General features: G+C 47.1%; 1 protein-coding gene across 5 annotated transcripts in view; it reads right to left on the reverse strand.

The window, feature by feature from the left end:
• Positions 1 to 25,127, reverse strand: part of FRMD4A (FERM domain containing 4A) — a 616,540-nt gene that overhangs the window by 93,326 nt on the left and 498,087 nt on the right. For all 5 annotated transcript variants that reach the window (XM_043563478.1, XM_043563479.1, XM_043563484.1 and 2 more), the window contains 5 exons: positions 18,974 to 19,030; positions 18,036 to 18,058; positions 6,275 to 6,358; positions 1,246 to 1,311; positions 925 to 982 (listed from right to left, as the gene is read on the reverse strand). In XM_043563478.1, coding sequence (XP_043419413.1) covers positions 925 to 982; positions 1,246 to 1,311; positions 6,275 to 6,358; positions 18,036 to 18,058; positions 18,974 to 19,030 — 288 coding nt within the window. The remainder of the gene's footprint in view (positions 1 to 924; positions 983 to 1,245; positions 1,312 to 6,274; positions 6,359 to 18,035; positions 18,059 to 18,973; positions 19,031 to 25,127) is intronic.

Raw genomic sequence — 25,127 nt, forward strand, 5'->3', positions numbered from 1 at the left:
GGAATGCAACACACTGTCCTGGCCATGAGAAGGCTGCACTTTAGTGGAAGATACAGGCCACGAAACATACAAAGTGCTGTGCGAGCCGCAATGAGTGACACAAAGATAAACGTAGCAGAGAGTACGTTCTAGTCCAAGGGAATTAAAAATACAGCTGGATGGAAACACGGGGAGAGAAACTGGTAAACGGGCAAGCGAATCTCAGGTTGGCTGGTTGAACTGTCTAGCATTCAGAAATGTTTTTCATTTCAGCTGGACTTTGGGCAAGGACTTAATCTTTCCATGTTGGGGTCAATTAAAGAAGGGAAATTATCCTGTCTCATCAGAGATAAGGGCACACGGGCATGTCATTATCTATCATTTCAATGAAGGGATCCCAGTCTGGAGCATTACGGTAAAACCAAGAAAAATTGAGCATAGGGTTCATGTTCCATGAGACTTGCCATCACAACATTTAAGAAGACACATCTTGTCTTCTTAAACAGCCATGTACTTAATTTGTCAGCCTCTAATGCCGGCCCTCCTCCTCCAAAATTGCCTGTGTGGCATTTGACCACCAAGAAAAACATTGCTGATTCTGCTTAAGGTTTTTGTTCTCCACAGTTCACTGCCTTCAGAGGGAATTGTCCTACTGAGAGGCTCTGCGGTCCTGACGTCCCAGGATTCTTCTGAGAATCAAAGGAAGAAGGGACTCATTATACCCACTTTGCATAAGAGAACATGAGTTTTGGAAAGTGACTGCATCAAGTCTTCCGACGTGGGGGGAATGTTCCAGCGCCCCAACCCTCCTCAGCACACAATCATCTCGAGCAAGTCCTCTATCATGCCTATCCGTCCCCACCCCCCAAAATCTTCAGTAAGATTAAAAAGGAAAAACTGAGAAGTGTTTCTGTTTTTTTTTTTTAGGGCAGGCTTGGTACTTACTTTCACTGCATAATAGTGAACCCCGTAGGTTGGGAGAGACTCCACGATGCTCATGTAGCTGGGAAGAGAGAACACACACACACACACACACACACACACACAGGTGGTTATTCGGCAGGTCTGGAATCAGAGACATATTTATGTGTGCGCGTGTGTGCGTGACAAAGCTCTCAGAGTGATTATTTACCTGAAAATTGAAACTGAACCCTCGTCGCCCCCCCGGGAGTTATGTGTCTTTGCAAACAGAACTGAACAACCCTGCCACATGCTATATGAACACACACAAACACAGCCTCGTGGGCACTGGGAGAGGCCACTTACTTTACAATTGCTTGACCTCTGGTCTGGCCGTTCAGTTTCTTGTAGTGCTCAATGACTCGGTCCTCACTAGAATTGCAACACAAAGATGGTGTTACATACGGTCCCTAGGTCAACGGTCAGCACCCTGCTGACGGAGAACCTTCTTCCGAACCTGAGCAACGTCCTGAGAAGTTCCAAGGAGCCAACAGCTCCTGGAGAAAGGATTTGTCCTGAAGTGGCATTTCTGAACTCAGCCTAAGTGAGGTGTTTTGGGCTACAGCTTTACTTGGCGTCAGCTCCCTGCAAGAAATGCTACCATGGCAGATGAGGAAGAAGCAGTGAGCATGTGTCTCCCTGGAGAGGGACACAGAGCCGGGGACAAGAAGAGGCCGGCTGTCTGGGGGTCAGGGGGGACGCTGTGGCAGAATGCCCGCATCTTCCTCGTCCTCTGCATCCCCTGGATCCTGTCTGCACACGGCCTCACAGGGGAGGGCAGGCGCTGACCTCAATAGAATGCCCACGTCTTCCCTATCATGAATTAGTGGTCAGCGTTGAGGGCTCCCAAGGAGGATGGAAAGTTCTGGAATTTGGGCCTGGCTAACACAATCCATGAGGCAATCCAAGGCCCAGAGAAGCCCTGGGAAACAATGAGGCAGCTACCAGAAGTGAGATGGGAATGCCACGATGTCCTGAAATCTCAGCTCTAAAACAGCAAGAGACTGGCTTGTGCCTTGGGAGACACCCGCCAGCCAAACCCCTCTTTGACAGGGTGGGGGGCACGAAGGGACTCTCTGAGAAGGGACTCTGGTGCCCAGACAGCCATGGCAGCTGAAGCACAGAGCCAACCTGGGGCGTCACAGGGAAAGCACATCCCACCTGCAGAGGAGTCAAGTCCAAAAGACCCGGCCTCCGTGACCTGGCCACACCGCCAGGAGCCTCATTCCTCCTCCTCCTCCCCACCCCTTTCTCACCCCAGGCCCGTGGGCTTCATGACAGGAGGCAATGAAGGAGGGATGAACCCTCAAGACCTCCTTGGTTGGCCTTTGTTATTTATTATGAATTTGGTATTCCAGAGTTGATCTAAAGCCTTATTTGCCAACTTTTCTTTTCTTTAGGAAAAAAAGAAAGGCCATTTCTGAGGGCCATGTGTTCTGTATGTTCAGTAACTACCACGTGGGGGTAATTTATTGACTTTCCGATCGCTCTCTGAATCTTCAACGGCTGTCTCTTCATTTTAGTATTCCGAAAACTGGTGTACGTGAAGATTACCTGACTTGACAAGAAAGCACTTTTCTAAACACCCTGAACAGGAACTGGCTAGCTCCAAGGAGGCTTCCTTTGGCTGGAGAGTCATTTCGGTGGTTCCTGGACATGTTTGGAGAGGGGCAGATGCCCCTTTCTCCTTGGCTCCCAGACAACCCCTCCGCTTTGAGTGTGACAGAGCCCTTCTCCTGAGCGAAGTCTCCAGCAGCGTCGTGTTCGGGCTGGGCCCCCCACCTCACCAGACCTTCAGAGCGAGACCTTCAGGGTCTGCTCTTCTCTCTCCCTGCCCACCCCCTCAATCAGCGGCTGGGCTGGGCGTGTTTCCTAGCACAGGGTTTCGAATTTTGTGAGGTCAACCTGTGGATCCAGGGGTAAGCAACTCAGGGGCGACAGGAGCCAACTTCCTTCCCAGTTTGGGGAGAGAAGGTCCCCGGGGCGGCGAAGGCGAGATAAACATCAACGTAGGGCTGTAGCTGCGAACACAGTCGAGGCTCAGACAAACACTGGTTAAAGTCAGAAACGCCGTCAGGCAGCTGTTCAGCTGTTTGCCAACTAAATGGCTTCTCAGGGCTTGACAGCTGCAGGAACCTGCCGCCCCTCGCTTCTCTGTACCTCCTGCTGACCCAGGCCATCTGTGAGACTGTGGTATGCAGCTTCTCCTTCCCCAGCTCTCCCCGCTCTGAAACACCATGGACCCAGCACGCGCCACGCTGACTGAGAACCCACTCTGCTCCCTGCCCCCCTCCTCCTTCCTCTGGAATTTACAGATAGCCCAAGTGCACTGGGCTCTGTGGACAGTTTCCCAGCTACCCCGGATCTCTGGTAGGGAGTTATCGATGGGATAACTGTAACAAAGGCACCAGCCACAGAATCCCAAAACGCTATTTGGAGGACACTGTGTTACATAAAGGAGGAAGACAGATGATTCCGGCCGACTGTGCCTAGCCACGTCATTCTGGGAGATCATCTCTCTGCAGGCAGCGGCCCAGAAAACCCACGGGGATGGCGATATGGTTCCCTGTCTTGCAGGAGCCATCGCCTGCACTGGTCAGTGATTTTGGAGTAAAGATAGATGCCCCTGCATACCCTGTAGGGGTGGTTTGGCGGGGGGGGGGGGGGGGGGATGCCCAGCATTTGCAAGCTAGGCCCTTGAGAGAATCCAGGTCAGGGCCCTGCTACTGCTCTGTTCTATGGCCCTGGGCGCGTAATTCTAACCGTCTACGTCACCTGTCCCCCGAAAGGGAAATCCCATGGAATAGAAGTCCAAGCTGGTTACACGCTTGGGGAAAATTAGCAGAAAGCATTACTGCACGATTACTCAGCATTATGATGTACCTTTCACTACATGCTAATTGCATTATGTGACTTCTTCTGCTCTTGCTTACAGTCTGGATCCAGTAGGTATGGTTAATTCCGCTTTATGGGTGGGAAATTGAGGCGGCAGAGAAGTAACTGAAGCTTCCCGTGCTATTCAGAGACGTGGCTGGGATTCTAAACCCCACGGCTTTGCTCTCTAAGCTGTGATGCCTTTCCCGACTAGTGTGGACGGGCTCCCCATGGCTTAGTCCAGCCTAAGGGTTGTCTGCCGCATCCGTGAAGTCTAGCGAGAGCGGGAGAGCCTGGAAGAAGGGCAAATATCCGTTGCCCTTCAGGGACGATCAGGGCAACATGAGGCTGTGGGCAACCCGACAGACTGTGGTGTCAGAGCGAGTGAAAGTCTCTTCCACCGACAAGGGGTCATGGTTAATCGTAGAGACGCATGATGATGCTGTAGCCGAGGAAAGTCTACGGACACGCAAGTCTGTCTCCGGTCTACGAAGCACGAATAGCATTTATCCCTTCCTGAAGTTTTTGCTTTTTAGAAATCCAAATGAGTAGGTTGGAATATAGAGACCGACTTCAACCGGCCAACTGCAGTGAATAAGGCATTTTTCCGGCAATGCACCAACAAGATGGGCCATGCGGCTGGCGTGTCTGTGCCTAGGCTGGGCTGTGCTCCCTGAGGGCACCTGTTTCAAAAATCTCACTTCCTCCGTTCCGTGTCTTCCCCGTGAGTACACACAGGGGCACGGGTGCCACTGGGTCCAAGTGAGGCCCAGGGAAAGCGCTGGCCGGGCCCCAGAGATTGGAGGGGTGTCGGTAGAGACGAAGCTGTTCATATGGACACAAATGACGAGAGCAACATGAAGGAAGACATTTCTGTATTAGAAGTAACACGTGAGCGTGGAACAGACTGTGGAGATCATGAAAGAGAGAAAGAGAGAGACACACACACACACACACACAGAGACTGAGAAGGAGCTGGTAAGCATAGGGTGCACGTGCCAGGAAACAAATGAATGAGGAGGTCGCTGAGGGATGGTTTAGATTAAAAGCAACTCTGACCCCAGAAAACCCAGCCCCCGCCTGGCAAATTCATCCCCTTCGTGCAGGAACTACTGGTCTCCAGAACTATATTCTCGTGTCTCTAACTCTTTCACCATTGGTTTCCCCAATGCAAACAGCTGGTGGGGGAGGGGGACACGGACGATGAGGCCCAGGGGACACGGGGGACCGGGGAGAGGGCAGCGCGGCTCCATGAGCGAGGGGACAGGAGCGTCGTCTGTTGGTGTGCACAGGTGCAGGCCGCCAAGCTGGCAGCGTGGGAGCGGACACGTGCAGGGGTGAGCCTGCAGGTGAGACAGATTCTGTCCCTGGGGGGGCAGGTTAGGATTCTATAAAGCCACTATGTATCCACCTCTATGTTTGTGCAGGACGTGCGGCAAAAAACCAGCTCAGAGAGACGAGACGGTGGGGGACGGGGGGTGCCAGCACCCTGGGGGCAGGGGGGCTCTCTGCCCCTGGGACTCAGCGTCTCATTTCTGCTCCCGCTGCCCCATCGCTTGGTCTCTTGAGGAGAAACGACCTGTGGCCCAGAGTTGAACCCGCTAATGCCGTGTGCATCACCACCCGCCCTAACCCAGCCATTGGAATCTCTGGGAGCCACCTGAATAACTGAGCCACTAGTGTGCTGCCTGGAAAAGTGTCCAGACGAGATGAAATGTTAGCAATCCAGACGTTGCACAAAGCAGATTCAAGAGGTGTTTACAAGCGTCGCATGTTACAGTTTATCAGGACTGACCTGCGACTTTTGTTTTATTATTACTACTTTTGTTGTTGTTGTTAATAAAAGCACTCATTGCTTGTTGCAAAGGACTCAGAAGGAACACGAGGGCCATGGCAGTGCACTCCTCCTGGGTCGGTGGTGAGGGCCACCCGGGGACACAGGCCCCACCCGATCGTGACCAGAACCACAATCCAGGACCCTTTCGCGCGCCTGTTTTGTCCGGAATCAGTAATCCGGGGCCTGACGGATGAACTAGGGTGTAATGTTCCAAGGCGGCCAAATCAGGAGATAAGAAACATTGTGGGAAAATCAAAGAATCAATCTCTCTCTTCTGCAAATGAAAAAAAAAACCAAAAAACCAGCAGTTCTCCCACATCTCCAAACCTCACACATCCTGTCATCAAATGACAGGGATTCCAGAATGAAACTCGAGCAGCACATGAAAGGGTCTCCAAGGAGGCAAAGCATCCAAAGTGAAATTTTAGACGGTTTTTTTTCTTAAGAGAAAGAAAATAGAAAATGGCAAACCATGCCACTTAAATACATGCTGAAAATGGTTTGGCCAAGACCTAAGCCGCTTCTACAAGTTGGAGTGGGGCCGGCTGGGGTCCTGGTGCCCCGGGCCCCTAGTGCCCCGGGAGGGCTCGCTCCTGATGGGTGCACCGAGGGGGTGTGGCTTACCAGTAGGCCAGGGAGGGGTGCTCCTTCAGGGCTTGAGTGGGGAGCGCCGGCAGCTTCTTTAAGTCACTCCTCACCACCTCATTGCTGGAAGACAGGGAGGGCACACAGACAATGCCAAGGAATGGTTCACCCTCCGAGAAAACCACCGCACTGCGTGATCCGCCCCGCCCCGCCCCGCCCCGGCGGCCTCAGCCGAGACCCCACATCTGTTCCCCCACATCTGGACGGGGGAGGGGGGTAGGAAGGGGTGCTCCCTTTTAATTGATTGATTTAATATAGAGGAAAGAGAACACATGAGGTGCAGAGCCCAGAAGGCCTCTCCTCTGGGGCACAGAACAGGACAGGGCATCGTGCTCACAGATGGCCCGTATGTGGAGCGGGGCACACGCCCAGGGCCCCTGAGCAGCACAAATCTGGGAAGAGAAGGGTCAACAGTGTCTGTGGGAGAAGCTCCTGGGGTCCCATCACGGGCTCTGGGGGCCCCAACGGGCAACCTGACTGCTTCTCCTTGAGAGCTGTTTCCCTCAAGAACACACAATGCTGGTTTTCTCTGCTCGGATCGTCTGCACCCTGGAGACTGTTGTCCAAAATATGAGAAAAAAAAAAAAAAAACCTTCTGCTTTTGGGCCACCTGGGTGGCTCAGTTGGTTAAGCATCAGGCTTTGGCTCGGGTCACGATTGCACAGTTCTTGAGTTCGAGCCCCAGCATCGGCTCGCTGCTGTCCGTGCGGAGTCGGCTTCAGATCCTCTGTCTCCCTCTCTCTGTGCCCCTCCCCTGCTCGTTTCTCTCTCCCTCTCTCCAAAATAAATAAAGATAAAAAAAAGAAAGAAGGAAGGAAAGAAAGAAAGAAAGAAAGAAAGAAAGAAAGAAAGAAAGAAATGACTCTTGCTTTTGACAAGACCTGGAAATGACTCCAAGAGTGGGAAGTGGATTATCTGATCCTAGACGCAGGTCCCGGCACCAGAAATTCTGTTCCCCTCCCCCCCCAAGCTCCCATGTTGTCAGGTTAGAAGGACACTTAAAACTCCCCTAGTTGTAACCAGGCTTCTTCAGAGGCTTGACCCCTCTCTGCACCCTCAACAGACCTGCATCCCCGCTGGGCCAGGGCACTGGGGTCTGCACGCACTCTTCACCTCCAGAGGCAATTACTGGCCTCCTCCTTGGGATGGCTTTGGCCTTTAGAGCAGCTCACGGCCCCTGCCCCGCTGGCAAGGGCTCACCCCGTGGAGCCTGCCTCGGTCCACAGTTCTAACCAAGGCCACAGTAGCAGCTTCTGTGCTCCTCGCACAGAGCAAGGCAGATGCTGGCCCCTGGGAGGCTGAGCGATAACATCAAGACAGCAAGGAGACAGGAGCTCAGGAAGTACATGTGAAGGAAGGACAGAAGGGCAGCACAGTCACAGATGGGGAGCTCCTGAGGCAGCTGGACAGCAGACACCCCGATATCCACGCCGCAGACTGGAGGATGTGCCCCTTGGGAGAACCCACCCTCCCGGAAATGCTGCCCCGGGCAACGGATCACAGCGGCTACCCTTTGCATACCAAGTGCCAGCGGGCAAACCGTTCCAGGACTTTCGGTTCGGTTCATTTATGTGGTGACAGAGAAACACACGGTGGGGGGGGGGGGGGGGGGGCGGGGACTGGGTGGGGACACAGCTGCTCTCCGGGTGCTTTCCAAGTGGACTGAGAAATGGTGTCAGTGGTGTTTCTGCACAGCCGACCAGAAGAACAGCTCAACGTGTTACCATATGATGCAACAAATCCAAGTACTACAGCAGCTGTCATCTACGTGGTTAGGCAAGGATTTATCAATTAATCGTTAAAAAGTTGAAGGTATTTGGGGAGCCCCTGCTAGACAGGGGAAAACAGTGTAGGGGGCTCCAAAAAAGATAAGGCACAGTCTTTATCCAAGAGGCACTCGCGAGTTAGCGGGGCGGCATGAGCGAGAACAGAAAGGTAACTGATTAAGGGCAGTAGTCGATCACGTTGATTCAAACAACGCATTCGATAGCTCAGAGGAAAGAGAGCCCCTGTGAGCTCTGGTGGAAGCAGCAGCTTTGGGGTAGGGCCTGGGTGGAGAAAAGAAATAGGAGTATCATTTTCATGGAGTTCACACGTACCCAGTAGGCAACGGCCAGCCACTGGGGGTTTTCAAATGGGTGAACCCCCTGTGTTTGGGAAAATTCAGTTCCCAAGCAGGGTTTGGAATTTTTACTCGCATCCTATTAAGGAATCGTTCAAGCAAATATTCGGTTCACCGAACACCTGAGAGCCCGCGGGGATGAATTTCTGGATCTCACCTCCCCTGTTTCACCACAGGCACCCTGAGAACAGGGCTTCGATTCACTGATCATCAGCGGCACCTTACCTATCAAAAGCTACTCACTCTTGTGGGATGAACTTGTGCTGGCCGAAGCCGCGGGGGGAGCAAATTCAGCTGAAGCCGGAGTTTGGGTTTTCTCACACTCATCACATTTAGAGTATATTTGGGGAAGGAGGAAGGTAAAGGAGGAAGGGATCGTCTTACGCACCAAACACTAGTTTGTTGGCAAACAAGTTTCCCCGATGACCATCGCAGGCTTGATTTCCTGGCGGGAGCCTGCCGTGGCTTCTCCAGCTCTCCCCCAGGGCAAGGTCACACGGACAAATACAACAAGAAATCACGAAGGCGTGAAGCCCATCCAAATCCATTACATTCTGGAAGGGATCCATGGCTCTTAATCCTTCCCACAGGACAGCTATGTAGAAATGTTTTATTTGCCCTTCTGCTGTCTGTAAACATCTGTGCTAACTTAGAGGTGGTCAGCCCAGCGAAATGATCTGGCCCCACTCTGTGGCCGCGTATCGGACGGCTGCCCTGATGGCAGACCCGGTCACTGCATCTCCAAAGGCGTGGGAAGCTACGACCTAATGAACGTCTTAGAAGTCCCCAGTTTCCTCTTTCAGGGTCATCGACTCAGACATTTTCCCCCCAGAGTTCAGTGCACTTGATAAATGCCGATGTATAAGACAGCCTAAAATGGTTCATGTTCCATTTTTAGAAAAAGAAAAAAGGCCCCTTGGAGAGTCATTTGCTACACTGCAAATCAACCCAAAGTCTTCTCATTTTTAACATTCACCAGATATTATTCCAAACTTTTGGGAAGTGGACTCTCAGTGTTGCTCCGGTCTTTGATTTAGGGGGATTTTTGAGATAATGTGTCTCTTTCCTACCACCTACACTGCTTATCATATCTGGGACGTTCAAATGATCTACTAAGCACACATTCTAAGATTTCTAGCAATATATCAAACAAGGAATTTGCTGCAAATAACAGCAACAACAGATTTAACCAAGACACCATAAAGCGAAGGAAGCAAAAATCAAATTTGATCAGAGGATTAGCAAAATCCACATGGGTTTGTTTCCCTTTAAAAACACGAGGAAACACTTTTTCAGAAGATTCTCCTCAGGTTCAATGAGATGTCCATAATTTGCAGGACAAATCTGGGACACAGAGAAAATGCTTAGTGCGGCAGAATTCTTCCTGAACCCAGTGGTTTCGATGCACACGGCACTAAAACACAAAAGAGCGCTAAGCCCAGAAAGTCAAACCAGCGTAACAAGGAGGGTTGTCCTGCAATTCAGGCGAGGCCACGTGATGCCTTTTCACTAACACTAATGCCTCCGTGTTTTATAAGGCTATCGTGAAGGTCAAGTTCCCCAGGGAGAGGGATTTCCCAAGTAAAAGAGCCCTACAGGTCCTCATTATCCGTAATTCCCAAATCCAAAAAGCTCTAAGAAACAGACATTTCTGTAACACCCTTGGTGGCAATCCTAACCTTTTAATAGGAGGCAACATTGGACCTTTCTCTGCCCCACTTGGCGCAAATATCCATGTTCTGGTGCAGGCACAGTAAGAGGTTAGGTTCCAGGATAGTGCCCCAGACACTATCATGGTGTTCAGGAACACCCTGAATTGCCCCCGTCTAAAATCCACAAATTTCAGAGTTCAGAAACATCACCGACACCCTAAAGCTTCAGACCTACACTGTGGATCTGTACGACTTTATTCAATGGTACAATGAATCTAGAAAACTCTAAGATTAATAAGGCAAGTTGTATATTTTTTTCTTCTTTGCTGATCTTTAAAAACCACGCAGGGAACAATTTCTTTCCTTTTCCTTCCTCCCTGTTTTTTTTTGTTTGTTTGTTTGTTTGTTTGTTTGTACCAAGTTCAAGTCCTGGTTACAACAAAGAAAATGAGGTGCTTGCCTATTTTCTCCCAATCACATGCTTTTTTTAGAAGTGTGTAGGGGGGGCTGGAAAAGCTCGTAGCTGGGATGTTGTTGCCTGTAACACTTCTCCTATCGTTGTGTGAACATTTGCAGACACTGGCAACCTGAGGACCCGCTGAGACTTCTCCAGCACGGGATTCTGGATTCTGGGTCTGGATCACGGATAAACAGGCTACGCTCCGTGGAGGGGGAACATTGCCAACATTTATGAATTGTGTGCCTTTATTTTCTGACGCTAACTACCAATTTATCTGAGTACAGATTTCTTTCTTGACGAGTGAGTCTGGCTTCCTAGGGTGATGCAAAACGTTTTGTGAGTTTCTAACATAGTTGGGAACTTGCAAAATTCGAAACAAGTTTTTAAACATTTTAGAAGTCTACAATTGAAGACAGTAATTACACGCAAATGAAACAAGCAGCAGCAACTGATTGACTTTCTACTTCTCCCTTAGACTGGGAATCTTAATTGTGAAAAACTGACATAGTGTTATAGCCACGAGCCTTTCCGCTATTCACAAGGTCAACTCGAAATACCATATTGCTATTAAATAAATGCTTCACAAAAGAGGCAGCTGTCATAATACAAAATCTCCCCCTTCCTTTATAGCTAAACGATTCCCACAGGACTTGAAGGATATCGTCCTACAAAATCCCCCGTCTGAATATTTTCCTATGCTCAGAAAATGTGAATTACACACTTGAAAAGCTCAGGAAAATGGAATTTTGTGCATAAAACAAAGATTTCTGTAACAATTTATAACTTTTCCACTTGAACATTTTGTTTCAAATTTTCACAGATTTTGTTCCTTTTCAAAAGGTCTTGCGGGCGTGAAATATTCCAGCTGCTTCTCGCTCAAAGTCCTTTCTTAAATTATGGGAAAACCATCACATACCCCTTCTCTCTCTCTCTCTCCCTCTCTCTTTTTGTGTGTGAAATAACATACGAGAATTACATACATTTAAATTATTCCCACAAAAACTCTCCTTTGGGCTGACAGATGTGTTTTAAGCTTCACAGAGGACTTTTCTACTAAGTTTCCAACAGGGACATTCGCAATTTGGGGTATTAAAGATACAATTCAAACTGGTAAAGATACCAGTTCTATTCTAAATGTTCACTATTCCAAACCCCACTGTCTGAGTATTTCTTACTCTACCTAAGACTCTCAGCAAATCTATTTTGCTTACTATACGATCACTGCCAACTAGTTTCTTTCAAGACACCAATTAAAAAGTGGTAGGAACAGGGCACCCTGGGTGGCTCAGTCGGTTAAGTGTCTGACTCTTGGTTTCGGCTCAGGTCATGATCTCACAGTTTCATGAGTTCGAGCCCCACATCGGGCTCTGCACTGGGCAGTAGGGAGCCTGCTTGAGATTCTCTCTCTGCCCCTCCCTCCCTCACTCCATTTCAAAACGCATTAGATAATAATAATAATAATTATTATTATTTTAAGAGATAGAATTAGAAACCTGCAGGCTGATAAATCAGGACACAGCAAAATTTCTTGCATACCACTGAACTCCGCTGGGCTAATACTCTCTCACTTGGACCTGTGTTTAAGTTTGTGCAGATGTCATATAAACTGAACCCTAAGTACTCAATCACAGCGTCGCTTCTTTTTCTGTGGCCGTTGTTTATTTTGGAACAGACAGAGCCTGCAGATGTAGGTTTTCCTTCCCCTGCCTCTCAGGCACATGACAGTCTCTGAACAGGTAAGCACCACGTGGCCCATGGACCTTTACATGAAATGCTCTTCACATCAGTCTTTTTCAGGTGCTGTTTGCTTACTGGTCCTGAGAAATGTTTTGCTGGTAGAATCCTGTTTTAATGATTAGCGTCAGTGCATCCGGTCCTCTATAACAAAGATATTTCCAGGGCCCAAGGGACGGCCCAGGGTAACAGAGCTTTACTGATCTGGTTTCAATTAAATCCTGTTAACGAAAAAATTCTATAGAACAGATGTTTTTTACTGGTCCCGGTTAATGTTTGGATGGTTCTTTATACCAAAGGTAGTGTGACTCAGGCATTTATGTGTGCTGTTTGGCATAAAACATTTTTTTTTTTTTAATCAGTTCACTGATTTGGCAAAAAGTTTAAAATGATCTTTTCCCCCTCTTTTGGTGGCACCCTTCTGAGAGTATCAAAAGGGTTGACAGAAAGTAAAGTGTGAGGTGATTCTCAACATCAGGAAGAGAGACTGGCTATGAGGGTTTTCAGTTAAGGTCTCCTTAGAGAAAAAAACGAAAAATCAAGTTCTTGTGTACAATGTAGCAATAAGTCTTCTGTGGCATTAATACGTAACTGGGGCGCCTGGGAGGCTCAGTCGGCCAAGCGTCCAACTTTGACTCAGGTCATGATCGCAACAGCTTGTGAGTTCGAGTCCCGCATCGGGCTCTGTGCCGACAGCTCCGAGCCCAGAGCCTGCTTCGGATTCTGCGTCTCCTTCTCTCTCTGCCCCTCCCCCACGTGTACTCTGTCTCGGTCTCTGTCTCTCTCTCAAAACTAAATAACACATTAAAAAAAATTAAGTTACAATGTAACTATACAATTTGGATATCCTGTTCAGTTGATTAAACGAGGTGTTCCTGCACTGACCTTTTCGAGGAAGAAAATCTTATTTTTTTCTATAATAACCCAAGGCTTTTCCCTTTAAATTTTTAAAATAGGAAATGTCAGTGTTCAGCACTCAAGCCACTGCAGTGTTTCTGATGCATAAAGTATGGAAACGTGTGTTAGCTGACGAGTGTCCAGGAGGGATGATCAAATGAGAACTTTCTGTTTTTAAACCGTGTTGATCCTTTTCAACCTAATATTTGCCTCTAGAGCTGGCAAGGATAGCAGGTCTTAGGCTATTCGATTGTTTTTAAACAGAAATGCCAACTCTACATTTCCTGATTGTGGAAGGACATCCATTTTTGTACACACGCAGACACCAGGAAGTGAAGAACGCTTATCGTGCTGTGCTAAGGAAAATAATACAAGTGAGAAAATATTATTTTTCGACAAGGCTATTTCCCAAACCTTTAATGAGGGCTCACAAATCTGTCCACAATATGTTAGACTATGACATAGATTTCTTCCTGCCCCGGACAATACTTCTTATCGATCTCTATGTACCCTAGCCATTTCTTCTCAGCAACGCTCAACCCGACATCTCATGGTAAAGTCCAAGAAGATAAAGTGAGCGTTTCCATTCACAGGAAAGAAAAGGGGAGCTTGGTAAGAATAAGCCTCCAGGGGTCTGCTAGGCAAGACTGAGTCCAAAAGCAGAAACAGAAGAGCCTGGGAGGGGCAGGAGGAAGAAGAATTATGATTCCGTGCTGTCCGTATACAGTTCTCCTGGTTAAAGTACATTAGCACTTTTGACTTCTCCCTTGTCCTTATACTTCAAGGAAACTGCTCCCATAATTTTTAGATGTGTAATATTCATTCCACTGAAATGTAGTTGTGTATGTTCCCTGACATGTAAATCTACAGAACAGTCACATCTAGAGCAAAACAGCCTTTCAGGAAGTTCGATTCGGTACCCTCTGGCTATGAAAAGGTTACTTTGTCTTTTGTGGGCGACCATTAGTTAAAAAGGTTCTTTAATCCTCTAGATTCTAGAATATCCTAGACTTAAGCCCTGGACCATGCCGCAGTGTTCTGTGCGATCGAAGCGGACCCCTCATTTTATTGATGCTGTTCAGCAAAACATATTCTATTGACGGGTATGTATACAAGTCAAAGCCTTTCAGTTAAATGTAATGCACAGAACTTAATGCACAGTCCTGCATGAAGTATTATTAATAGACCGAACGTAACTCTACAATACTAAACTTCTCAGACTAGGACACCTAAAACGCCTAATGTTCAGCCACCAAACTAAATGTGCTCAACGTTAATGCTTTGGGGATTTCCCTGGGTATAGATGGGAAAAGGCACCAACAAGGAATTTAGAATGACCTTCTCTTATTCCAAAACGCCAGGCCACTCTTGCACACAGACCGTGGGCCTGCTGCAGATGACAGGTGTTGATCAGGGCACCGCACGGAACAGATCACCTCCACCTTCCGCGACGGGAGGTCTACCCTGGCACATAGAGTGACCTTTGGGATAAGGTGTCTGACCTCTCCCTCCCGTGAAGGCTGTTTCTCTCCCCAGACAGCTGGGGACAAACAAACCGAGAGGCAGCACTTTGACAAATGAAGCTAAACCAGGATCCTTTGTTTCTCTGAGCCCCATGAGCTAGCATTCCACAGGCTCATTAAGGGACCATGAATTACTGGGAGGCCAGGCCTACAACTTCCTCCTCCCTGGCAATCCCTGAGGCCAAACGTTCCCAGGATCTGTGGGGTCAGACGACTTCACAGTTCACGTTCCATCCTGTCAGGGTACTCTCAAAAATAAATAATATCTACAGCGGAGTTCGGGGCTGGTCAAAGAAAAGGGGGGAAGAGTATCTTTGGAGAATCGATTGCACCTGGGGTTGTTAAACTGTTTTTCAAGGGATCGGAAGTCTTTGTAAGATATAAAGCTGCATTTATCAAAACCCCCAAATTCCAATACCAAATGAAGGGCATAAAAAAGTAACAACTGCAAAAAAACCCCCCCAAAAACCAAAACAACAACAATAACAAAAAAAGAAAACGTAGTTTCTATATCCTCAAAATGTTTCATCCAACAAATTCACTGAATGGTTACTGGCCACCTATAATGTTTAAGGTCTCCTGCTAAGGCTGTAAAAAAGCCTCAGTTAAAAAAAAAATTGACTACCTCTGCTTTATAGCAAGAACTTGGGAAGCCTAAACACAAGGGGCCTGGAGGTCTCCTTATGCAAATATTCAAACTGGGTTGAAGGGACTAATTTTAGAATCAGGGGTAAGCACACTGCAACCCACCAGCCCTCTGCTGGTTTTTGTATGGCCCATGAGCTAAGACTGGCTTTTATATTCTTTAAATGGTTAGAAAACAAACAATTCAAAAGAACAGTATTTCAGGATACAAGAAAATGTATACAAGATTCAAATTTCCAAGTCTATAAATGAAGTTTTATTGGAACACTGCTATACTCCTTTATTTACCTGTTGTCTACGGCTTCTTTTGCACCTACAAAGGGAGAGCTGAGTAATTACAGCAGAGACTCTATGGCCTGCAAAATCCAAGATTAGTTACCATCTGGCCCTTTACAGAAAATGTTGGCTTACCCCCCCTTTTTTTTTAACATTTACTTATTTTTGAGAGACAGAGACAAAGCATGAACAGGGGAGGGGCAGAGAGAGAGGGAGACACAGAATCCGAAGCAGGCTCCAGGCTCTGAGCTGCCAGCACAGAGCCCGACACGGGGCTTGAACCCACGAACCGCGAGATCATGACCTGAGCTGAAGTCAGACGCTTAACTGACTGAGCCACCCAGGCACCCCAAACTGACCCTTGTTTTAAATCATAAACTAGGTTTTTTGCTTTTGCTGAGATATCGGAATGAGAACATACACCTCAGGCTTTGTTAGAAAGCTTTAGATATGCACATGGAGACCAAAGAGAAAACAGCGAAGGCTTCACAAACCAGGCCGCATGAACTTGACAAATCTAGACAAGTACAGGTAAGCCACCAACTGAAGTAGTTTAGATCAAATCTGCCAAAGCATGAGAAAACATACAAGTCCCATCATGGAGTAGAGTCAGGATTTGTGTTTCTTTAAAAAAATTTTTTTAATGTTTATCTATTATTTGAGAGAGAGAGAGAGAGAGAGAGAGAGAGAGAGGGAGCAGGGGAGGGGCATAGAGAGGGAGACACAGAATCTGAAGCAGGCTCCAGGCTCCGAGCTGTCAGCACAGAGCCCAGCGCAGGGCTCGAACTCACGGACCGTGAGATCATGACCTGAGCCGAAGGTGGATGGATGCTCAACCAACTGAGCCACTCAGGCACCCCAGATGTTAGAATCTTCTGATAAAGATTTAAAAACAACAGGGGTGCCTGGGTGGCGCAGTCGGTTAAGCATCCAACTTCAGCCAGGTCACGATCTCGCGGTCCGTGGGTTCGAGCCCCGCGTCGGGCTCTGGGCTGATGGCTCAGAGCCTGGAGCCTGTTTCCGATTCTGTGTCTCCCTCTCTCTCTGCCCCTCCCCCGTTCATGCTCTGTCTCTCTCTGTCCCCAAATAAATAAAAAAACGTTGAAAAAGAAAATTAAAAAAAAAATTTAATGTTTATTTATTTTTGAAAGAGAGAGAGAGAGAGACAGAGTGCAAGCAGGGGAGGGGCAAAGAGAGAGGGAGATACAGAATCCAAAGCAGGCTCCAGGCTCTGAGCTGTCAGCATAGAGCCCGACGTGGAGCTCGAACTCACAAACTGTGAGACCATGACCTGAGCCGAAGTCGGACGCTCAACTGACTGACCCACCCAGGTGCCCTAGTGTTTCTTAATTTTAATACCAATTTTGCTTATTTCCTATTGATGAGTCAGAATGCTATGCCCAGACACTCTGTTTTCTTGTACATTTAGACCTTGATTCTAAAATATGAGCTATCCCAGACATCTCTCGGGGAGTTCAAGAAAGCAGAATGCCTGGAATAATGTCTGTCTTTGAGCAGACAGTCCCGTTGGTGGACGTCTACAACTCCCTACTCTGAGGGCTCCACTAACGATCGTGAGAAAATGAGAGGCGATTCAACCACGCTGGCCGATGGGCCAAGCTTCAGAAATGAACGGCACTGAGAAGCTGGCAGTTCCACAAGTTAATAACCAGTGCACAGTGTCCCCGGTGGTTAAGTGTTTACATTCTCTCCGACGGAATATCTAGAGAGGGAAGAAAAGGAGAAGTGGGGAACTGAGATACTTTCATGAAGGAAATCTCCCCATGGGATAGCATTTTGCCCTTTGGAGGAGTAGGAGACTAAAACGGAGAGAGAGAAAAAATGTCCACATTGCGGGATAATCTAAAGCCCTGTTCACACCAGAGTGGTGACTTCAGGCTCTAGGTTCCAGCTGACAAACCTCACTAGTGGCCATGTGTGACAGTGGGTGCTGATCTCTGCTTTAGTGATCTCTGGGCTTTTCATTTAGTACAGAATATCCTCCTTGCTGTTACTATGTTTCCTCTGCCCGATACGTCTGCTTCAATTGACAAGTTGAGAGGTGGCTCTCATCAATATATATATATATATATATTCAATTTTTTAAATAATTTTGTTTAACATTCATTTACTTTTGAGAGAGAGACAGAGCGTGAGCAGGGGAGGGGCAGAGAGAGAGGGAGACACAGAATCCAAAGCAGGCTCCAGGCTCTGAGCTGTCAGCATAGAGCCCGACGTGGAGCTCGAACTCACAAACTGTGAGATCATGACCTGAGCCGAAGTCGGACGCTCGACCGACTGAGCCATCCAGGCACTCCTCGTTAATATCTAACATTAAAGCACTGCCCTCCTATAAAGTATAGAAAGAATAGTTTCTTCTAATAAAGATTAACAGAGCACATTAAGAAAACAAATCCTTTTGTAAACTCACCTAGAAAAATCTCCCTTTGCCTCCTGTAGAAGAAAAAAACTCAACGTCAATGAAACATTCCTGTACCGTGTTCCAGACGTTTAAATACATTCCACGGTCATGACCACTCCTCTCTACTGAGTAAGCTCAGCTTACTACTGCTGCTGTCCTATCTGCTATAGGAAGACAATGGGGAAAGGACCATGCATTTGCCACATGAATATGAGACACAAAATTAAACTTTAGAAAGTTATGTATAAAGAAAATGATCATAACAGCAAAATGCAAGTTTCTACCTCTGGACTCTTGTCTACCTTTTTCTGGATTGAGGATTCCGGATCTGAACATGTGTCTGGGCAGAACAGCTTAGTGTCTTATGTTACTTGTTTTGTATGGTGGGCTCTTTTCTGGTCATCCTAAGGAGGGGCCATGGAACCTTCAAGGAATCTTGAATATAACAGTTGTTTAAGAAATCTTTGTGGAAGAAATAAATGAATGCCGTCCTTCTAATTCATCTTGCCAGCGTTACTAAAACTGTCAGTGCTGCCGATTTTCGTTAATACCTCTTTTACCCGTAAGTGAAAGGCCTGTCCTTTCCTTGTCTTTCCATAGGATGTGCAATGATTCTCTTGGCAGTTAAATCTTGCTATTTACTGGGCTTTCTCCAGAGTGGGGGAGGGCACTAACCCTGAAGAAAAGGGAGTTACTGAACGATCCTTGGTTCCCCCAGGCTCAAGTGATACACACAATTTTCCTTTGCAGAGAGACCCTGTCTTAAAATTCTGGAATGCCAGAAGCCTCTATTGACTGCCATGGTGTAGGTCCTTCCTATTAGTGTCATAAATAATTAAGATGACAAATAGGTAGTGAATATGGCAGCCTGCTGGGTGTGCTCAATCTTACTCCCGTCTCTACTGCGTATGGCTCTGGGACAGCCAGATGAGGACAGGACAACTCACCTGTAAAATATAGGAGGCTAATTCAAACACCACTTCACTGTCAACATCGATCAGCTCCTAGAGGGACAAACCAAAAAGAAAGGTAAGTTTGGTCCTTTAACAGGATTTCCTTAGGACATCTCCTAAAAAAAGACCCGCTCTCTTTTTTCTCAGCTGTTTCCCAGAATCTCAAACGCTCAGAGAATATCTCTGTGCCGAATTACTTGGCCCTAAATGATTCCCGACATTCTATTCGCAGCTTTTAGCCAGAGGCGGACCCCAGTGGTCCTGGATCTCCATAGTCACCTCAAAGCTTTAAATCTTGATGAGAAATTAGGGAAATGTTACAAATCTGTGAATCTGATTCATCAGTGGCGTAAGGTTACTTGATAACCAATGGTGATTTCTTGGTGAACTTGACTTTGGGACCAGGAGTAAGGCTTTATGGAAAAGAAAAAAGTCATAATGGGATTGTGACTCTTTAAATTAAAGTTAAATAAAAATTAAAAATACAGTTTCTCATTACAATGCCCTCATTGCTTTTATGCACTCAACAGTTCGATGCAGCGGCTGGCTACCATGGGGTCAGAGCAGGTACGGACCACTTTCGTCCTTGTAGAAAGTTCTACTGGCCAGCACTGCCACAGAGTCTAAGTTTAAAAATGCTTCTTTCCTATTATTTCTTCCCCTAAATATTTAATCATGATCTAAGGATATGGTCTTAAAAGCGTATAAACCTGTCCTTGGTTTTTGAAAAAAATTTCATATATGTATTTTTCAATATGCATATAGTTCATATCCATTTTCTAAACGGCTTTTTGAGGTGTAACTGATACACAGAAAAAATTGCACATTTAATGCACACAATTTGATGACGTTGGACGTATGCAAACGTTGTGACCCCATCACTATGGTCAAGGTAATAAACATCCGTCGTCTCCAAGCCCAGTCCTCTCTGCTTTCACTGAGAACAGAAATCCAGAAATGTCAAGGGACTCTCCCCAAGTCACAAGGCCTTAGTGGCCGTGAGGAGACCAGAAACAATCCCCCAACCTCTTGTCCGGCAAGGGACCTCCCTGAGTGCGTGAGTGCCCCCGAGTCAACAGGGACTCAGGAGGTATCAGCTGGTGCTTGTCAGAATGGCTACCATTAAAAAGACAAGAAATAGCACGTGTTGGAGAGCAGGTGGAGAAGAGGGAACCCTCGTGCACTGGGGGGGGGGGGGGTGAGCATAAACTGGTACAGCCACTGTGGAAAACAGAATGAAGGTTCCTCAAAAATTTAAAAATAGAACTATCGCAGATCATGTGATCCAGAAATTCCACTTCTGGCGACGGGTCCAAGGGAAATGAAACCAACTCAAAAAGATGTCTGCATGCCTTGTTCGCTGCAACAGCCAGTTGTAAACATGGACACAGCCTGTGTCCATCAATGGGTGAATGGATAAAGAAAACGTTGTATAAGCACTGGGCATTGTACGTAAGTGATGAATCACTAAGTTCTGCCCTTGAAACCAGTGTTACACTATATGTTAACTAACTAGAAATTTATTTTATTTATTTACTAACTAGAATTTAAATAAAATTTTGAAAAAAAAAGTGTGTGTGTGTGTGTGTATGTGTGTGTGTAATGGAGTATTACTCAGCCATAAAAAAGAATGAAATCTTGCCATTTGTCACAATATAGATAGATCTTGAGGGCATTATGCTAAGTGAGGTAAGCCAGACAGACAAAGACAAGTGCTGAATGATAGTGCTGATACACAGAATGTAAAAGAAAGAAAGAAAATTCAAATTTGTAGATACAGAGAACAGACTGGTTGTTGCCGGCGGTGGAGGGGGGGGGGGGGAAGGTGAAAGGGGCCAAAAAGTAAAAGCTTTCAGTTTATAAATAAGTCCTGAGGATATAATGTACAGCATTGTGACTATAGTCATTGTAGATTTGAAGGTTGCTAAGAGGTATAGTTACTGTATATTTGAAGGTTGCTAAGAGAAGCAGATCTTGGAACTTCTCAACACAAGGAAATAAATGTCTATGTGGACGGACGGTAATGTACAAATATCGGGCCATTATGTTGTACACGTGAAACTAATACAATATTATGTGTCAATTACATTTCGACTAAAAAAAGTAAGGACTCAGTGTCAGCCAACATATTCTTGGAACCATATCTGTCACTGAAGTTAGCCAAAACTAGAGTTATTTTTCACTCGAATTATAAACCGAACTCTGATTCATGGATTTTCTAATGCGTTTCTTTTGTGGTCCACAACTGGACCCTGGAATTCAAAGCAATGCGCTCGAGCAAGCCTGTATGTTTCGAGGGAGGGATACCATTTGGGCTCTTTCAAAAGGCTTAGTGATTTCAAAGACGGTAATAATATTTGCCACCGAACGACCTTACAAGTGTGGGCTAAGAGAACCAAGGAGACCATATGGAAGGATCGGGCACAATAATTCTTTATGCTTAACCAGCTGAGAGAGCTTTACGGCCGCTGTAATTGATATAGACTGTCAGGGTCGGGATACAGAGGAATGTGTGGAATTGCCGTTCTGGGATTACCAGATCCCATCAGAATGTAAATCATTTAACAATGTACAAATGATTTAACAGAAACACTGTCCAGGGTTTCCACGGCGGACCGCTTCCACATGCGCTACGTTCCTTTCCATTCCCACCGACTGACTTCCTGCACGCTCACGGGCGCTGGCCCCCGCACGCTCTGTGTGCTCTCCTGTCAAACATTTACACCCGTGTTGCAGCTAATGGTCGATGGTGGGCTAATCGTTAACATTCGAGGTGAGGCTTATCTAGCGTGCGACTCAAAACCAGCCATCAGGAACAGCCCTTTTAAGTGTGAACACAAGCTTTTAGTTCATGATGTGACTCATCCGCTAAATGAAAATGTACCTGTAGGGGGAAGAAGGGTAGAGAAGGCAGAGGAAGGTCTTTCTTTGGCAATCGCAGAGGTGCGATCTTTCTGCTCAGGCAGAGAAAATAAACTGAATGAGACCACAGAGAGGGCAGGCGAAAACCACACACTCTCCTGGGGTGCAGGGTTTTCCCTAGAAGAGGACGACAGGGGAAGGGAGGAGGGCACCTGCTTCACCGACTACTGAATAACGTGTCCGGCTTTCTCTGATCTTTTGAAGAATGCCCCGGAAAGACAAAACGTGACCGCCCGCAGGTGTGCGCGTGTGTGCTCAGAGCAGGGTTGGGGAGGATGGCCCGCTTCCTCCCACTCCGCATTGTTTTATCCCAGGTGACTCAGGAGCTCAAGGAAGAGGCCCGGGGTCATGTATCAGCAGCGTCACGGTTAACAATATTCTCAGAAAGATTTCCATCTGTGGGTCTCCAAGAGTTCCAAGTAAATAGCCCCACGAGAACCCCGGGCGGCAGGTGTGAAGTTCTCCAAACGTGCCGAGAACTGGAGGACCTCTTCACGACCCCCGTGCTCCAAGGGACTTGGTGGGGGTCTTTACACAACCCCGGATCTTAACGAAAAGCATTCCTCCGTCGTCGGCAATGACAGAAATTCCAACTTTCGCGTGAGATTAATACGCTCAATATAACAGAAAACGTGACTAACAACCATATGGTAGGCTGATAAGATTTCAGGGAGGACGATCCATTGCCAGGTCCATCCAGAACAATCTGCAGGGCTCGCCCACCACCACCACGTCTCTCCTCACCACAAAATGACTGAGGAGTTTGGTTCTTGCCACCCTCCTTAAGATCACTTCTACTCTCACTAGAAAGTTCCAGGTTCTAGTTCCAACCCCCCCACCCCCATCAGCTCCGGGACACTGAATAAATCACTGGATCTCCTCCCGTTTCGTTTTCCTCCGTAGAAGGGGGCTAATGACTTCTTTTCCAATTATTTTACTGAGTTTGGTGAGGAAATGGAGGGTGATTTAGAAACCCTAAGACACACTGCAAATATCCTGTCTGTAGGATTTATTGGGGCTCACTGGTGCTTACAATCTGACCCCCACAACGTTGCCTCTGTGCTTCAGCGTTGTTCGGCATTCACGGGAATCTTTAGTAAGACGTATTTTTCTAACGAGGAGAGAACATTATGCAAATGTGTCTCCATGTGTGTGTCTATCACCCAAGTGGTCCCGATGCCACATCCAGCCTCCCTGTGCCTGTGTAAGCACCCGGGCTCATTGCACAACTCATAATGGCTGCATGATGACGCCCCAGGCAAACAGGGGCTGGGGTGCAGGAAGGGACTGACGTGGTCTTGCACAACCGTCTTCCTTAGCCCTTTGCCAGTTTTTCATCAGTCAAGTTCCCTCCTGTTTGGCTAATGACCCACTGGGGTATGGGCCATTCATGCTGGGCCACCGTGCTCTGACTCTGTGGCACAGTGATTCCTTCTGCTTCTGGCCCGTATCGTGACCCCGGGGAGTCTCTCACTTAGAGGTCACGAGAACCACCAAGATGGTAAGCCAGAGTGAAATTTGTCTCTAGAATTGAAAATGAAAAGTCCCTCTCTGTCCTTCTTTCCTTCCACCCCCTGTCATAAGAACACACACACTAAACCTACCATCATCAAGTGAAAAGACAAGGAAGGGCTGGGATTCTGTAAGTCTGAGACTAATACTTATGTTGCTTCCTTTGTCCTGTGGGGCCTGACTGCGGGCTTTGTTTCTCTCATCTTCAGACAAGATGATACGATCTGTTCATTAGCAAAGCTCTTTGAAGATCTTGGATAAAGACCACTTACTTCAATTTCAACAAGAGTGATGGTGTTTAGCCCTACATAGCAAAGGCAACCCAAGGATGATTATTTAAATTTTAATAATTTGTGAAGCTCCCAGACCTACGTGGACAGCTCAGAGAAGAAGGCAGGGCAAGACCAGCAGCCCACATAAAGCAGGAATTTTAAGTTTCTTTAGAGATGATCTGCTCTCAGTGGGTACATGTAGGCATCAGACTTGACCATTTCACAGGAGCTATGCAAATCCTTGCTCCCTGGGATTGGAAAGTAACTGATGAAAAACAATTTACTGAGCATTGTGTATGTGCCTAGTTTAGTGACAGTCATGGAAGGTGACCATAAAAACTCACTCTGAAGAATGCTCGTGCCAATTTGTCCTCCAGCCCAAAGAGTCCCACTGCAGCCCACCTTTAGATACAGATGATGGGTTGCTTCTTTGGTGATCACTGGCGGACAAGATTAAGGATTGAGAACAAGCACTTCGGTGTGACAATCATATTTAAGAGTGGATAGTCAATCCCGTATTATCAATCAGAATCCTTCTTTTTTAAAAATTAAAAAAAGACACTGACATTTTGTGTCCTAGCACTTGTGGCTGGCAAGACTTCCAAAAATTATTGTGGTGATGACCTCTTGACAGCAATTTGCCTTCAGCAGCGGAGAGAAGGCAGGATTCTATCCTGCAGCCTGAAGGCGGGGCAAAAGCTGAGATCAGAATCCGCATCCACCCCATCACTCCCATTGGGTATGACAAGTCCACTGTCTCCCATGGGGCTGGTCGATGGGCCTCTTCGGTTTGGCAGAGGAAGCCACATCCAAAGAGAGAGAAGACTGGAAAGAAAGCTTGGCAGGAGAGCTCTGCTTTCCTGCGTGATTTTCCAGGCAACACACAACATCAAGGGTAGACTTCCCATGGGAGTTTTCCACAAAAAAAGGCACACATTTATAAGTCAGTTTTATCTATCCCCTGGTCATAAATTTCCTTTCCATCATCCACCTGTAATCGTGGCGACTTAAAACACATGAGAAATGCTGTTGAAGCATGTGGCTATGTGGGGTGTCAGTGACCCCCACTCTGTACCTCCTCCTGTTCCCCTTGAAGTTCACAATTAGAACCCTGCTCTCTCATGACCATATTTTAATCCTCTGCTACTTGGATTGATTCTGACTGTATTTTCCTGCTATTTTTGTAGAAAATAGGGGGACCGTAAAGTGCAAAGCAAAAGGAAGTGAGAGAGAAACCCACAGGGTCAGGCCGTCGGCCTCCCGGTGAAGAAAGAGTGGAAGGCAGGAAGGTGGGGCTCCTAATTTGGGGAAAATGACAAACAGAACAAAACAAAACAAAACACCTTTCCTCACTTTTCTGCTATTAACGAGATCAGAGGTTTGTTCTCTGGAGAAGATGCACAGGAAGCTGGAATGAGGTCCACCCAAAGTGCCAGGATTAG

Source organism: Prionailurus bengalensis, chromosome B4, assembly GCF_016509475.1.
Source record: "Prionailurus bengalensis isolate Pbe53 chromosome B4, Fcat_Pben_1.1_paternal_pri, whole genome shotgun sequence".
Classification (NCBI taxonomy): Eukaryota; Metazoa; Chordata; class Mammalia; order Carnivora; family Felidae; genus Prionailurus; species Prionailurus bengalensis.